Here is a 17,434-nt window from a genome sequence, read left to right on the forward strand (position 1 = left end):
GGAAGATCAGAGCTAAGTGTTTAGCAGGAGAAACATCTGTAACTGGATCACTGATTTCATTCATCTTTGTCGTGGCAACTATGCTTAATTTTACATTGTGCATCACATCAGTAGTTGGTAATAGTTGATGTTTTGAGAAGAAACCCACCATTTCATGCCGTATATGTTTGTCTGCCATCTCCTCCTCTCGCAATCCCCACACCGGCCTCTTTGAAATATGTATTTGCTGCAGATTTTGTCTTTGACACTGATCTAAAAATTGGATTGTGCTTGGGTGTAGTTGGGTATTTGGGTGTCAATATCCTTCTCTCCCTCCCGGGTCCCCATCCTATTCTCACTGTGTCTCCAAGCCCCCATCCCTCTTCCTATCCCCTGACGCTTATTCTTCAGTCTCCTTCTTTCTTCCAATTCCTGATCCTACACCTTTACCCCCAGCATGTGAAAGACTCCCTTCTCTCACCATTGACACTTGATTGTTGCCAGCACACCAACCAGTTCCCAACTCTGGGAGTGACGTCAACAAGCCAGAGCCTTCTCTGTAGTGTCAGCTAGTGATGTCGCAGTGAGTGGGGGCAACGTAAAGCAGAAAGTTCACCCGAACCGCTAGCAACAGCACCCAGATATGTATATTCCTTTTAGAAGATGTTTTCAGGAATCTGATGGGTTGGCAAACCTAAGGGAAGGCAGTCTTGAGGATTCCTGCAGCTTTTATTTAAATTGGTAATCTTTCATATGGAACTTTGACACAGTCAGAATAACTAAATAAATTATAAGGGCTGCCAACACCCAGTATATCCGTAACAGCCTCAAACTAAGTCAAGGAGCTTTTATTCTTTCAAACATTTAATGTTTAAACTCACTTTAAAAAAAAATTGTACAGTGAACCATAAAAAATGCCTGGAAGTTTAATGTAAAATGACATAAGGTACAATTTTTCTATTTGCTAAATTAGACTTCTTAATCTCGTATCATATTTGCTGCTGTATCATTAGTTCCTATGTGTGGATTTCAATGTTAAACAGAGACCAAACAAATAGATTTCAGCTTCAAATTATTGCCTGCATTACTTTTAACATCATCGCATAAGAATGCGTAGGGAAAGCCTTGGTAATTTACTGGGATCTGAGCCAGGCTAACATCTCTAAAATGTTGTCGTGTAACCTAGGAGATGAGATACATATGGCAAAATGCATCAATGTTGTGTTCATTGTGAATTGTTCTAGATTCTCATTATGTATTTCTCAGAGTGTGGATATTTTACTGGTTTTTGTAATGCCAAATCTTCTATTGGTTAGTTTATTCCTTTTGGTTGTCAATGAAACTTAAAAAAAAAACACAGATAAATGCCTATGGTTTCTTTTCCTGGATTATTGAGTTTTGCACTGAGTAAAACTAACACATGCTCAACAGCAGGCAGCCATTATTGAACTAACTTTATTTTACACCTCCCCAGCAGAAAGGGCCATGTAACAAAATGCTTAGATCTTGCAATATACTATACTCCCTCCACATTTTAAAAAGACAACTTATAAATTAAAATATTAAACAGTAAATATACATAATTTTCCAGAATTCAGTATGATTAAACCGCTACCTGAAAATTTAACAGGTTGAGTTGCATATTTATTTTTACTACAATCACAACCAAAACACACATGACCAGTTCTTTGAGTAATGTACCTTACTTTTTGTGTTGAACAAAAATATCATCAATTGACAAGAAGCAATGAAAAGAACATCTTTTTTTTCCTTCCTCCCCGCATAATTTCAGTTAACCTATGTGGCTAATACAAAAACAGAATTACCTGGAAAAACTCAGCAGGTCTGGCAGCATCGGCGGAGAAGAACAAAGTTGACGTTTCGAGTCCTCATGACCCTTCAACAGAACTGAGTAAAAATAGGAGAAGGGTGAAATATAAGCTGGTTTAAAGTGGGGGGAGAGAAGTGGGGGGTGGTTGTAGGGACAAGCAAGCAGTGATAGGGCAGATAATCAAAAGATGGCACAGACAAAAGAATAAAGAGGTGTTGAAGGTGGGGATATTATCTAAAAGAATGTGCTAATTAAGAATGGATGGCAGGACACGCAAGGTACAGCTCTAGTGGGAGTGGGGTGAAATATGACTAAAAGGGCATAAAAGGTATAGATTTAAAAATGGAAATAGGTGGGAAAAGAAAAATCTATATAAATTATTGGAAAAAACAAAAGGGAGGGGGAAGAAACGGAAAGGGGGTGGGGATGGAGGAGGGAAGTCAAGATCTAAAGTTGTTGAACTCAGTATTCAGTCCGGAAGGCTGTAAAGTGCCTAGTCGGAAGATGAGGTGCTATTCCCCCAGTTTGCGTTGAGCTTCACTGGAACAATGCAGCAAGCCAAGGACAGACATGTGGGCAAGAGAGCAGGGTGGAGTGTTAAAATGGCAAGCGACAGGGAGGTTTGGGTCATTCTTGCGGACAGACTGAAGGTGTTCTGCAAAGCGGTCGCCCAGTTTGCGTTTGGTCTCTCCATTGGGAGCAACGAATGCAGTAGACTAAGTTGGGGGAAATGCAAGTGAAATGCTGCTTCACTTGAAAGGAGTATTTGGGCCCTTGGACGGGGAGGAGAGAGGAAGTGAAGGGGCAGGTGTTGCATCTTTTGCGTATGCATGGGGAGGTGCCATAGTTGGGGGTTGAGGAGTAGGGGGTGATGGAGGAGTGGACCAGGGTATCCCGAAAGGAACGATCCCTACGGAAAGCTGCCGGGGGGGTGAAGGGAAGATGTGTTTGGTGGTGGCTTCATGCTGGAGTTGGCGGAAATGGCGGAGGATGATCCTTTGAATGCGGAGGCTGGTGGGGTGATAAGTGAGGACAAGGGGGACCCTATCATGTTTCTGGGAGGGAGGAGAAGGCGTGAGGGCGGATGCACGGGAGATGGGCCGGACACGGTTGAGGGCCCTGTCAACGACCATGGGTGGAAAACCTCGGTTAAGGAAGAAGGAGGACATGTCAGAGGAACTGTTTTTGAAGGTAGCATCATCAGAACAGATGCAACGGAGGCGAAGGAACTGAGAGAATGGGATGGAGTCCTTACAGGAAGCGGGGTGTGAGGAGCTGTAGTTGAGGTAGCTGTGGGAGTTGGTGGGCTTGTAATGGATATTGGTGGACAGTCTATCACCAGAAATTGAGACAGAGAGGTCAAAGAGGGGAAGGGAAGTGTCAGAGATCGACCACGTGAAAATGATGGAGGGGTGGAGATTGGAAGCAAATTTTAATAAATTTTTCCAGGTCCCGACGAGAGCATGAAGCAGCACCAAAGTAAGCATCGATGTACCGGAGAAAGAGTTGTGGGAGGGGGCCGGAGTAGGACTGGAACAAGGAATGTTCCACATAGCCCATAAAGAGACAGGCATAGCTGGGGCCCATGCGGGTACCCATAGCCACACCTTTTATTTGGAGGAAGCTTCTTTCTCTTCCGTCTGGGTATCTATTTCTATTTCTGTTAGCATGACTCTGCTCTCTCAACATCTCTGACTGTGTCAAACCTGAACTTTGACTACCAACTCCACTTATTGGTTGGGACTGTGACATTGATTGATTTGTCATAATCAAAGACCTTGACTCACTTTACTGGTGGTTTCTGTAATACCAGCAAAATTTCGGTTTCTTTTTGAATTTCACTTTCTTTCTGACTTTCACTTTGAACTGTAGGAGGGATTTGGATTATAATAGGTCTATCATGTTCTCCTTTTGTCAGATTTTCTCTTCCAAGCAAATGATCTACATGACACTGATGGAGTTTCTCTCCAGTCTTCACTGGATATGTGAATACATCTAGGCTCTGTGCAACAACTCCAATCGCGATCTTCTCCTTATCACCCTCGTGGTTTTTCACCATGATCTACTGACCAGTACTGAACTTTCGTGCCTTGTGTATGAAGACTCATCTTCACTTTGTCTTGCTTGTCTTTTACTTTGCTATTGACATCAGGCTTAAGCAAACTAAAACTTCTCCTAGGAGTGTGTTTTAAACACTAACTCGTAAAGTGAGAATGTGGGGTTATTCTGTAAGAGAACAAAAGAATTGTCTAGCCTGTGTCAAAAAGAAACATGGAAATTACTATCTAGCTTGTTACCTCGCAATTACTTATGCAAAGACCTCTTCATAATCTGTACACTTCTTTCTGCAGCACCGTTTGCTACTGGGTGATATAGTAGTATTAAAGTGTGTTTGACTCCACTGTTACTCAGAAATATTTCAAACTCTTCTGACATAAACTGTGCACTATTATCTGATATTACAACCCTGTCAACCCATAAATTGCAAACCAATTTCTCAACATCTCAATAGTTTGGCATTTTTGGTATTGAGCATAAACTCAACTTTTAGCCATTTGCTATCGAACAAAACAAGGTATTCTTTCCCTTCCACCTCAAAGAAATTGACATGTACTCATTCCCACAGTTGCCTTGTGTTTAGCCGCGGAATCAAAGGAAGCTTGGATGGACCATTTCTCATTCTGAGACACAACTTTTCACCACTTCTTCAATATCTCTATCTACCTTTGGATGCCAAAAAATAGTTTCTTGTTGCTGCTTTCATACAGACTATCCCTGTGTGCTATTGATGAAGTTCCTCTAACAATCTGTCTCTAAACCTTTTTGGGATAGTGACTCTTAAACCCATAAGAGACGGCCTTAATCTATAATTAGTTCATTTCTATGTGTGAAATACTCCTGCAATTTTTTATCATACACTCTTTAGGCCAACCATTCATGCCATAATTGAACATTGTACGGAGCACCACGTCCTTGCATGTTTCTTCACTAACTTCTCTGGCAGATAGTGGCATGTCATTTGTTTATGTAAAATAATTTGCAGGTAATTTAGTGGCTAGAATCAGTCTTCACGGGAAATCTTGTAAGACTGTCCATATTTACACTATTTAATCACGTACTGATGGCTAATTTTATCATTTGGTCCTCCTTGCTGAGATACCACTTTGTGCTCCCTTAGCACTTCCTTAATGTCAGACATATTCTCACGGATTCCTACTGAAAACATATCAGCTTAGTTTAACCGTATTTTCTTAAGCCGATTCCATGCCATTGTAGAAGGGAACAAAGTCTCCCTGATGGAAAGTGATAGTGAAGGCAATAGTAAAAGTAATCATTAAAAGTAATGAAGTAAACATCATCATATTCAACCCTAACTTCACCTAACACTAGAATACTGTTATTGGAATAACTAGTCAATTTCACACCAGTTTTGCATAAGGGAATATGACTTAAGGACTTGTACTCTCCTTCCGAGATAATATATATGGCTGCAGCCATTTCAAAGATGAAAGTAAGTTGTCAATCTCCTAATTTCATTTTCACTATGGGGACTGCAATTTTATCTTCAGCCCTATTACTCTTATCTATCATGTGCTTTTCTTTTGTTCTTTGATGGAGTACAACTCTTGAACTTCCTACTTGATAACATCAACTTCTGCTTCCACATCTATCATACGCGTAATTGAGATTTTCCAGACTCTTGAACCAACTTTAAACCCACCACGAGCTTGACCTGGTGCATGGCTGCAATCTGGAGCTTTACTACAACATTCAGCATTACTGTTTCTTCTATACCGGCATGCTGCCCAGATATCACTGACTCTCCCACAGGCATAAGTTAGAATAGAAATGGTTGGTGGTTACCATTGCCACAGTAGCATCTCAATTTATCACCCTGAACTTGGCTGCCCTGGCCTGGACTCTGCTGAAATCTAGTGGACTTCCTCCTCCAGCTCAGGAAAATAACTTCGTGGCTATTTCCATGGTTGTGGCCTCATCGCAGGCTGCCTTCCAAGTCAGCTTATTGCCTTTGCTTAAAAATCTGGCCTGGAGTTCATTGTCCTTTAGACCTCCTGCAAATTAAGGTTGATTTCTAAATTTGCGCCATACCTACAGTGATGAGAAAGTTTCTTTCCTTCAAGGATGTCATCTGCGACAAACTCACTTGGCAACAGTTTCCTTACATGGAATGCAGCTCTCAGGTGCAAACCCATTCTTAGTTGTGTCATAATGAGTCCAGAATCTCGCTAATTTCAGAATAGTCCATAGTACTGGGGTCTGGAGGGCAACATTCATTAGACATTGCCTCAAACGCAACTGGCCCCATCGTGGTGAAAAAAACCTTATCATCTATTTTATTCGCTTTCATTAAAATGTGTAATCTTTGTTTATAATTACACCAGCCCTGTTTGTCAGGGTTAAATTCCCTCATTGTCCCCAAATATGCCTTCAGTGCCATTTTTTAAATTACTTACCATGCTGAGTCACTGAACATGGTGCACACAGAACAATGTTTCAAATTGCTTAAACATCCTCAAAAACAACTTTAAAAGTTCCAAAACTGTGTGTCAATACTCTTCAGTCCTTGATTTCTGAAATGAAATGTAAAAAGGAAATCCATCCTATCCTCCTAACCATCTTCCTGTTGTGTATTGCACTAAGACGAACACATACTCAACTGCAGACAGCCATTATCGAACTAACTTTATTTACACCTCCCTAACAGCATGGGCAGCAAAGAGGGCAATATAATAACCTGCTCAGATCTTGTGATGTACTGCCATTTCCAAGCTACCTCAGTGAACCAGTTATGGTGAAGTTTAGACAGGGAATCCCAGAGCCTAGGGCATCGACAGCTGAAGACTAGATGCCAGTCGTGTGGTGAATGTGGTGGGCAATGCACAAGAGACCAACATTGGAACAACGCAGAGGGTCTTTAAGGGTTGGCGGAGGTTACAGAGATGCAGATGGGATGAGACCATGAAGAGATTTGAATATGAAGATGATGATAAAATTGAAAAACTGGTGAATCAAGAGCCAGTGTCACTTACCAGGCACAAAGGCAGTGAGTCGTCATTGAATTAAATGTGGATTTTTTTGAATAACAACAAAAAGCTTTTAATTTGCCTCTTGATAACTGACACAAGCATTCTTCAAGTACCTTGATTCAGTGATCAGAAAACTATGATTTTTTTTTTGCAGTAATGGATATAAAAGCTATTCAATACCAAACAGATAATGAATCATTTTACATGTAAAAGCTGCCTGAAAGGCATTTGAAATGAATAAAAGGCAAGATTTGCAGGATGAAAGCATTCCTTGTATTATAAACCAGTAAAACCCCCAGTAGGTGAAATGATGATCCATCCAAAAAGAGAAGACTGGGTCATGCTATCAGTACCAAGTACTTCTCCACTTGTTAACAACCACATTATCTTACCTTCCTGGATATAATATATTCATTAGGCTCAAGTAGACTTATGTTCTAGTCACTGATTCTTTTCTGAAGTCCTCTGTTACAGGTTACAAGAGGAGCCTGGCATTCCCCAGCATGGATTTCAGTGGGACTAGCAATTCAGATCAGCTTGGGGACCCAGGTAGACAATTGTAGTTTGTCCAGAGTTAAGCAGGGCTGAATTGACCCTGGATCAATCCAAATTGCCAGCCCCCATGCACATGTGCATTGTGCCCTTGTATCCAACATGACCAATGCATTTTAGGAGGGATAAACAAGAAAACCAAATAAATTATAGTTACTCCTTAAACCTGAGATAAATAGTGATTTTTTTTCTCTCTCTTCTCTCTCTCCTCTCTTCTCTATCTCTCTCTTTTTCTTTCAGGACCATTATGAGTGACTGCTTTATAAATAATGTTATCGCCCTATCAGTTTTTCCACCTCCTCCATGTTCAATGAGCATAAACAGTTCAGTTTACATCTGACTGATATTCCCTAACTAAGTGGTTTTGTTTGTTACAGATAATTGCACGCACATGATATTAAAGCATTAGGATTTAATGAAAGGAGGGAATAGGGTGTGTGACTCAATTAACTACTCAGCATGTGGTTGCCAGCTATTTTTGAAAATGGGTGTTCTGGAATGCGAGCATGGCCCACTGGTTCTGTCGTTTTGAAACTGATTACATATCGTGAAACGAGCCCATAAGCAAATGGTTGCAATTTTAATAAAACCATTCCTTTTTATTGTTCTTTTAGAGCTCTCTGAAGAAAAGAGGTGGCCGTGTCGCTACAAAACCAGAAAAGAAGCCCATGCCGCAGGTACACAGGCATTTCTATTTCAGTGGTGGCAGTATCAGTGATTTTATATCATTGGCTTTATATACAAGTTGTTGGGGTTGTATAACCTCATTGTGAAAGTATTTAACTACCTAATAGACAAGAGACATCAACAGTACTTTGAAGGTCCTTGTTTATTTTTATGTATGTGTGCAAGCTCATTATGGTAGCTAGTAAGTTTATCTGTTTTAAATTAAAATGGAAGTAAAACAGAAGCGAAAACTCATCAGGCAAAGATGTAATGTAACGGGAGTGTAATTGGAAAGGCTATCTGAGGCATTTTCTTCAGTGACAGGTTGGTATTTCATGGTGTTTAGTGTCATTGTCATCCTGGTAAAACAACCGTTTTCAAAATGAAATGCTCAGACATAATTAGTTGTGGCATTTGTGCCCATACGTTAGAGATTTTCACTACAAGTATTACAGTTGTTGCTGCAGCTCAAAACATGTTGATAACCAGTCAGACCGCCTGCCAGGAGCTTTTTCTAGACGAGCAAGCTGCTTGTGAAGTCTTCTTTAAAATACAACCAAGTCCCTTTAACAACAGCCCACACTTCAAATCATCTCCTTAGATAACAGCATTGGTGGACATGAAGGTAATCTGTCCATCCAATAGTGTGAGATGATGGTTGGTGTAGGGAGACCTAGGAAAATGCCAGAGGTCTTTTGGAAAAGAAATCATGCCTTCAAATTTAAAAGAGAAGTCATTTTTCACATTAGTATATCAGGCGTTGATTTGAGATGTTGGGCATTGTTTGCAGCCTTCTCTTTTGGATTTAGCAGGTTAAAACAAGTCCATGATCCTTGGATTACAGCTTAGTGTGCCTTGCATACATGATTACACAGACTTTTTATCCTTATAAAAATACTGCAGCTAAGATTTTGCGTAATGCTGCTTTTGTGTTTTCATTTAAGAGGGTGACACTCTCTCTGCTGTATCTTCCTTCTTTTCCAAATTCTGTTTCTCCTAAATGTCTGCCAATGCCAGTTCTAAACCAACCAGTAGAACTTGCAGAATAATGTCTAGGGACTGATTCACCTCCCCCCCACAAGTCAAACAGCAAGTACCTGACCTGCACACACTTGTCCATAACAGGAAACTGCAAAATCAGGATGGCAGTGGTGCCTTTCATGTTGCAACATTGTTCAGTGCAGCATGTCGCTGGTCTTGTGTCATCAAGCTTAATTTGCAATTTAAATAGTGTGTGACAACATATTCTGAACTAATTTGCTTTTCAAATATGTACATTTATATTAATTTTTTTTGATTGAAAATAGGAGGATAGTGCTGATCTGAAATGCCAGCTCCATTTTGCAAAAGAAGAAGCTGCTGTGATGTGCAAAAAGCTGACCAAGTTAGTGAAGGAGAATGAAAACATGAGAGAGGAACTGGTGAAGTATAGCTCTCTTTACGGTGACCTGGACAGTGCAGTGTCTATTGGTGAAATTGGAGAATCTCCTCATGTAAGAGAAGCTGAGCTAAAATTGCATCTAAAGTTGGTAGAGGAGGAAGCCAACATTTTGAGCAGGAGGACAGTGGAATTGGAGGTTGAAAACCGTGGACTAAAAGCTGAAATGGATGATCTAAAAGGTCATGGTGAGAAAGAATCCTCAAGCCAGGATATCCGACTCGGAATTACCAGCACTAGCTATGGTGAGTTTGGGGAGAATGTTGGTGAACTCAGGCGTCACCTTCAATTTGTGGAAGAGGAGGCAGAGCTTCTTAGGCGATCCTTAATTGAGTTAGAGGACCAAAATAAGCACCTCATGAATGAACTAAATAGATACAAATCTGAATCCAATCAGGAGTCAACATGGTCAGATAGTTGCCCATCATTAAATGAACCTTCCCAGGAAGAGCTCATGGCAGCAAGACTCCAAATCAATGACCTCAATGGGAAAGTCAAGAAGCTGGAATACGAGAATCGTGTGCTCGTTTCAAACCTTCAGCGTTATGATCTGGCATCCTATCACTGCCAAAAATGTTCCAGAGAACTTGATACTGATATTAGTGACTCTGTAGATATCTCTTCGCCTCAGCCCAGGAGAGAAGTACCAGTTGGAGGAGAAACTGATTCAAAGGAAATCCAAGAGAGAACCTCTGGAAGTGGGAGCAGCAGAATTGCTGATAATGATGATGTCACTGCTAAGTTGTTGGGAAGTAAAGACCTTGAGATTCTGTTCAGCATTAAAGATCAAGCTGAACTTGTTAGTGAAGTCATTGATCTCTTAATTTCAGACACAGGTGGCTTAATTTCTGATGCCAAGCTTTGTTCAGCCATTGATTTGCCAAATCAGTCTGTCAATGAAATTAATGATGAAGCTGCAAATGCCAATGATACTAAATTATTGAGCTCCTTTAATTCAAGGCTACTTGGTTTAAAGATTGAGTTGGCATCTGTTACTGAGAAAATTGACCGTCTTGTTGAAAGTATCAGAGAAGAAAGCAGGAGCATGTCCCCTTTACCCCATCTAACAGAGTCGGCGAGCTTCCTGTCCACTATGACAACAATGTCTCAGGACTTGCCCATGGACTCTGTGGGAAAAGAATTTGCATCGGATTTAAAGGTAAGAGAATCTTTTACCTTGCAGTTCTCCTTCTTACTCCCTGTGATAACATCCTGGTTTGTCATGCTACACACTTGAAGTAACAAAATAATAATAAAAATTTTCTCAAACTAATCCTCAATCTAAATTTTTGTAAAGTTAACAGTGGTAAAGCTAACAACTCATTGCATTGCAACACCGTATATCAGCATGGAGCTTTTGTACCAATGAAGTGTGCATGGTACAAGAAAATGATGCATGTGTTTGAATGGGAAAAATAGCTAGAGGTTGGTTTAACATCTGTCATAGGGAAATTGCTGCAACCTATTATTAAGGAAGTTATACAGGGCACTTTGAAAATCTCAATGTAGTCAAGCAGAGTTATCATGGATTTGAGAAAGGGAAATCCTGTTTGATTAATTTATTGGAGTCCTTTGAGGAAGTAACAAGCAATGTGGATAAAGAGGAGCCTATGGATATGCTGTACTTAAGATTTTCAGAAGACATCTGACAAGGTGCCACATTAAAGGTTACAACGCAAAATAAGAGCTCCTGGTGTAGGGGGCATCACATTAGTATGGATAGAGGATTGGTTAGCTAACAGGAAGCAGAGAGTAGAGATAAGTAGGTCTTTTTCAGGTTGGCAAGATGTGACGAGTGGCATGCTACCGGGATCAGTGCTGGGGCCTCAACTATTTACAATTTATATCAATGACTTGTATGAAGGGACCAAATGTATGGTTGCTAAATTTTCTGATGACACAAGGATAGATAGGAAATGTAAGTTGTGAAAAGGACATAAGGAGCATGCTAAGGGACATAGAGAGGTTAAGTGAGTGGGCAAAAATTTGGCACATGGAGTGTAATATGGGAAAATGTGAACTTGTCCACTTTGTCAGGTAGACTAGAAAAACAGCATGTATAAATGGTGGGAGATTGCAGAATTCTGAGGTACAGCGGAAACTGGGTGCCCTGGTAACGAATCAGGAAAAGTTAGTATGCAGATACAGCAAGTGGTTAAGAAGGCAAATGAAGTGTTGTTGTTTATTGCAAGGGGAATGAAATATAAAAGTAGTGACGTTTTGCTACATTTGTGCAAGGCATTGGTGAGACCACATCTAGCGTACTATACTGTTTCGGTCTCCTTATTTAAGAAAGGATATAAATGCGTTAGAAGCATTTCAGAAGATTCACTTGACTGATACCTGGGACGGGGAGGTTATCTTACGAGGAAGGTTTGGACAGGCTGGGCCTATATCCTTTGGAGTTTAGAAGATTGAGAGGTGAGCTGATTGAAACATGTAAGATCCTGAGAGGATTTGACAGGGTGGATGCTGAAAGGATGTTTCCCCTTGTGGGAGAGACTAGAACCAGGGGACACAGTTTAAAAATAAGGGGTATTCCATTTAAGACGGAGAAGAGAAGAAATTTTGTCTCCAAGGGTCACGAATCTTTGGAACTCTCTTTCCCAGAGAGAGGTGGAGGCAGGAGCAGTGAATATATTTAAGGCAGAGGTAGATAGATTCTTGACTAACAAGGGGGCCAAAGGATATTAGGGATGGACAAAATGTGGAGTTGAGGCCACAATCAGATCAGCCATGATCTTTTTGAATGGTGGAGCAGGCTCAAAGGGCCGAATGGCTTACTCCTCCCAATTTGTGTTTGTATGGAGTGACCAGTAGCTTGAAATCAAACGGATTGATCTCAATGCTCTGAATCCTGGTGCTGTAAAGTTCGCTGTCAGTTTCTGAGTTGTAGAATGTGCTGGGGTTCTTTTATATGTTTGTGCACGTGTTGCAGAGCTCCACACAACGCGAGTGCAGATTAGGAATCTGGGTGTGTTGTCCTTCACGCCCAAATTCCTGATGTATGTTCCCACCCGATGAAACTCTATAACAAGGCTGCAGATTTGTAAAATGATCACCTGTTTCTGTGCATCAGAGCCTGAATTCCCTCAACGTACATCACATTTATTTAATACTTATGCACATCCTGTATTTTCTTAAATTGTGTCCTGAAGGTTTCCTATCAAGCATGAAAATAAAAAGCGGGAGCACAGACCAGCACATAATACCTGATGTGGGATTAGGATTTGAGTTTCAGTCAGCACTTGACTTTTTAAGGGCAAAAAGGTCACATTCGACTATTTAAATGTATTTCCAGAAAATCATGTATGTATTGTGCAAATAAAGTCTATTGTTTTTTTATCTTTCATACACTATCATTAGGCTGGAATGAGAATTATCAGGTTCCACCCAGGAAAATCCTAGCACAACAAAAGGAATATTAGTTAACATTAACAGAAAAACAAACAGACTCTAAGCAAAGATTTAATTTTGGGCCCCTCTGCACTGACTCTTTTGCACAGGTCAGTATAGTGGAATGGGATTACCCAGAACATAACTTTTATTCATTATTGACAAACTAGGACAGCAAGGGAAACTCTACAACTTTTTTAAATGTTCTCCCATCAGAACAAAATAAAAAGAATTGTGTTTATGTAATGCATTTCACAATCTACAGGCACGCCAAAGCACTTAAACCAATTAAATTTTTTTGAAGTGTCATCACTGTTGTAATGTAGGACAGTGGTTCACAAGCTTTTTGGTTGAAGGGCCGTGTTTTCAAATAGATTAGTAATCATGGACCCCCAATCTAAAATAGTGGTATTATATAACTACTCATAATAGGAAGGTGCTGCATGTTTAGAATGTTTAATAATGATAATTAGCCATAATCCATGAAGTACCATAGGCATCTCTTTCCACTAGAGAGAGAGACAATTGGTTATATGGCTTGATGGGCACCACTCCACATCAAGCATGGGGCAAGGCAAGAAGACAGGCCTCCATGAACTACCACAGCTGATATGGGGTTTGAACTCGTGCTGTTGGTGTCATTCTGCATCACATTCTAACCATCTAGGCAACTGAGCTAACTGACCCACACTGAAGTGTTGTAATAATGCTCATAAGAAAACAGTAGGATAATTTTACTGGTGAGTAATGAGACAGACCAGACAGATCAGAGATAACATAGAAGTGTCATTTCCACTAACATTCTAGTGCATTCTAACTGAACTAATGGCAAACATACCCAATCAGTTCACAGATTGGACCAATAGCTGTTTGGATATAATCAGTATTAATAGCAATTTCACCACATTTAGATGTTTAACAGGCTCAAAGCAGGTTATTATTTTTTTTAAAACTTCCCATGAACAGACTGGTTGCCTTCTCACCAATTCCATTATCAAGCACTCATGTGGATGTGACACAGACTTATGATACCAAGCCAAGGTTCTCGGTGTTATTTAATGATTCAAGGAATTTACTTTATGGCAACATGATGAAAGATTTAAGTAAATTATCCTGACAGCTTTTTCACAATAACAAGAACCAAACAAATAAGAGAGTAATATAAACAGAAAATGTTGGTAATACTCAGCAGACCAGACATTATGATAGCACCTGCCAACTACGTGAGTCCAAATTAAATGTACCCATATCACAGCAACAGTTGACCTCCTATCTCCCCTCTCCTTTTGCTGAAATTAAGTGCAAGGATCACCACTAAAAACCATGGCAGCCGAGGTGTCCATCATTGCGAAGAAGGTTGAGTATTTGTTACCGTCAGAAGTGGACATTTTGTCAGCCACTCATGTGGGACTCACATTGAGGACTGTAATTTATACAAAGCAAGTGTCTTGTCTTTTTTCCCTTCCTTCCCTTTTCACCCTTCCGTTTTTCTGTCACTCTCGCCCACTAGAAAGATTATTTTGTAAACCCCCCTGAAAAGACTCTATAGACTGCCAGGTGTGCACGGACCCCAGTTTGGAGACCACTGATGTAGGAAATGCCAATTTGTGCACAGCAACTCTCCACAAGCATCAATGTGATAATGGCCAGAAAATCTCCTTTATTGTGATATTGATTGAGGCATAACTATTGGCCAGTTCACCAAGAATACCCCCCCCCGCCCCCGAAATACTGCCATAGGATCTCTTTTATGTCCACTTGACTGAGTAGGGGGGCCTTAAATCTCAACTCAAAGACAGTCTACTTATACAGAATAACCAGTTAAGACATGCATATGCCATTATACTTATAAGTAAATCCAGTTTAAGTAGGAAAGTAGTGCTGCTGCCTTTGAAGTTAACTAATCAGGGATTTTTTTTTTAAAAGATGCAAGTTACTTGATGAACTTTCCTAAAAGCGTTGACACTCAAAACCCAACGTAAACAGAAATGGAGAAAAATATTACCTCTCTATACATGTTGTGATCTTATTCTGCCTAAACCTCATACTTTAAGTCTTAATGAGCCTACAGTATCTCAGCAGGTTTATTCTGAATGTGACAGAGTAAAAAAGTCTAAGGGCTTGGTTTTTGCTACCAATGTTGGTAACTCGAGTTGGGAAATTACCCAACTTGCCAGATCTGCCTTGGTAAAAGTGCCCCGACGTGTGATTTTTCATTCCGGTGGGGTGGGTAGGGGAGGGCAAATTGGGGCAGGATGGAATCAGGCTTGCCAACCCCAGAAGCAGATAGGAGGTGGAGGCAGGCCTTGATGACAAGGAGGAAGGATTTTAGCTTGGCCCTTCCTGGATGCTGTTACTGCTGTGAGGGAGGAAGCTTTTGTAGTATTGCTGGTTTGAGAAGCTGCCCATCAGCAGTCATGTGAGTAAGAAGTGTAATAATTGGCTAACTGGTTAGTTACCGTGGAAGAAATGGCCCATAGAAAGAGTTTAATGCTACCTATTAACCTTCTCTTTTGAAGGACCACATAGCGGTAACTCAACGCTGGCAAAGCTTCATAGCACCCAGCCATGGAGATGGCTGCATCTTGGCAGCTTCAGTATTTCCCAACACTCTGCATTAAGTGAGATTATCATAATGTCTCAGGAGCTGATTTTTAAATGCCACATGCAGAGTCTTTGCCCTTCCAACTTGTCCTTTTCACCAACCGTCTGTCAAGGCGTCGGCAACCAAACGTGCCTTGTTTATTACCCTCGCTGCGGCACACTGTCATTTCAGACAAGTGTGACGCTGAGGGGGCAGGGCAGCAGGGGCATTTGCACCGGGTACAAACATGCCATGTTGGCATGATGAGAACAACTGCCAGGTCACCCAGCATTCACACTCTCCACCCCCCCCCCCCCCCCCCCCCCCCCCCAACCAGAAACATCAGTCTGTGAATCACTAGATTAATCAGGTTCCTGCATGTGAACGGAGATCGGTCATGTGTTGCACCAAATGAAGCAAGGAATCTTACTTGCCGGTGCGGTTTCTTCATTGTCATGCCAGCATATCACAAAGGAGGACAGATGCTGGATGTTCTGCAACCAGGACTTCGAGATTCTGGTCCAAGAGGTAACGCGGGAGGACATTTTTTATCCCACAGTAAAGAGTAATGCACCCGGCATAACGAAACGAACTTGGCAGAAGATTACATCCACTGTGAGCGCAGCAAGGGAAGACCATAGTTCATGGATCCAGTGCTGTGAGCAGGTCCACAATGCGCTCCAGCAAGGTGAGTTTTTTAAAAATGTATTCATTCATGGCATGTGGGCATCCCTAATTGCCCTTGAGAAGATTGTGGTGAGCCACAGAAGCAGACACATATCCCTGTGATGCATGACAGCTGAATGCTGCAACAGCTGGGGCACACTTGGTACATACCACTCCTACAACATGGACGAGTGGATAGTCAAGACACTTGTGTAGGTCCAAGAAGTTATGGGGTAATGTGAATGGCAACTCTGATCTGTGGTATAAGTGTCTGGCATATATAGGGTTAATATGGGACTGAATACAATAACAGTAATGTACGAGAACACTGAGCTAGGGGTCAGTCTAATGTTGGACAGAGCTGTGTGCACAAGCAAGCATGGAGACAGCTCCTAGGTTGAACCCTTTACTGTATACATAGTTCTTGCAGTTAATAAATACATACAGTTAACTTAAAACTACAAAGACTTTATTAAGACCTACCTAATAGCATCCAATACCCTACAACATGGTGGCAGTGAATGGAAAAACCCTAAACCTTGCAAAAAAAAAAATGCAGAGAAAAACTAAAATTCTGCAAGACTAATGAAAAATTTGAAGACGCATTCTGACCTGAAGAAAAGCTAGGAATTAGACGCGCAGAGGAAAATTGCCGGGGAAAGCTCCAAAGAAAGGCTTGGAAGCTGAAGGCAGAAATTTAAAAATCCTCATTGCAGTAGAATACTCCATAGGACTTCTTGGAAGTCCAAAGTGCAGAGTCAGCAGACCTAGCAGAGGTGAGCTAAAACTTCCAACTTCCAAGACGCAGCAAGTCCTGAGAAACCTTTAAATAGTTTAGTGGTCAGAAATTTTAAAAACATGTTTTAAAAAATCCGTCAGAGAAACAAGATTCCCAAGTGAACATGTGGCATCAGAGCTCATCCCAAAAAGCAGAAGGGGAGGATAATTAATTAATTTGGAAGAATCGCAACTAAAGAATCAGCTTTAAAGGTCAAGTGTCAATGCTTTCATGACCTCAAAGCATAGTGCTGAGATGGAGAGGTTTGCAGGCAGCCATTGATTAAATTTTTTTCAAGGCTGAGTGCGAGCATCATTGCAGAGGAAGCCCACCAAAACAGGCAAGCACGGATAAACCCTTTGTCTTCAAACAAACAGCGGCACCATCTTGAATTTTAGCAACTTCTTAAAGCTTAACCTACACTTGAAAATTTTTTAACCATGGATCAGAAAACCATTCTTTCAGATGAACTGGGACTTATCCAAGGCCCAGATCA

General features: G+C 41.0%; 1 protein-coding gene across 4 annotated transcripts in view; it reads left to right on the forward strand.

Moving 5' to 3' along the window:
- LOC121286821 (protein SOGA1-like) overlaps nt 1–17,434 on the forward strand; it is a 111,467-nt gene that overhangs the window by 32,055 nt on the left and 61,978 nt on the right. For all 4 annotated transcript variants that reach the window (XM_041203877.1, XM_041203879.1, XM_041203876.1 and 1 more), the window contains exons 4-5: nt 8,025–8,087; nt 9,384–10,673. In XM_041203877.1, coding sequence (XP_041059811.1) covers nt 8,025–8,087; nt 9,384–10,673 — 1,353 coding nt within the window. The remainder of the gene's footprint in view (nt 1–8,024; nt 8,088–9,383; nt 10,674–17,434) is intronic.

The sequence above is a fragment of the Carcharodon carcharias genome, chromosome 14 (genome assembly GCF_017639515.1).
Source record: "Carcharodon carcharias isolate sCarCar2 chromosome 14, sCarCar2.pri, whole genome shotgun sequence".
Taxonomy (NCBI): Eukaryota; Metazoa; Chordata; class Chondrichthyes; order Lamniformes; family Lamnidae; genus Carcharodon; species Carcharodon carcharias.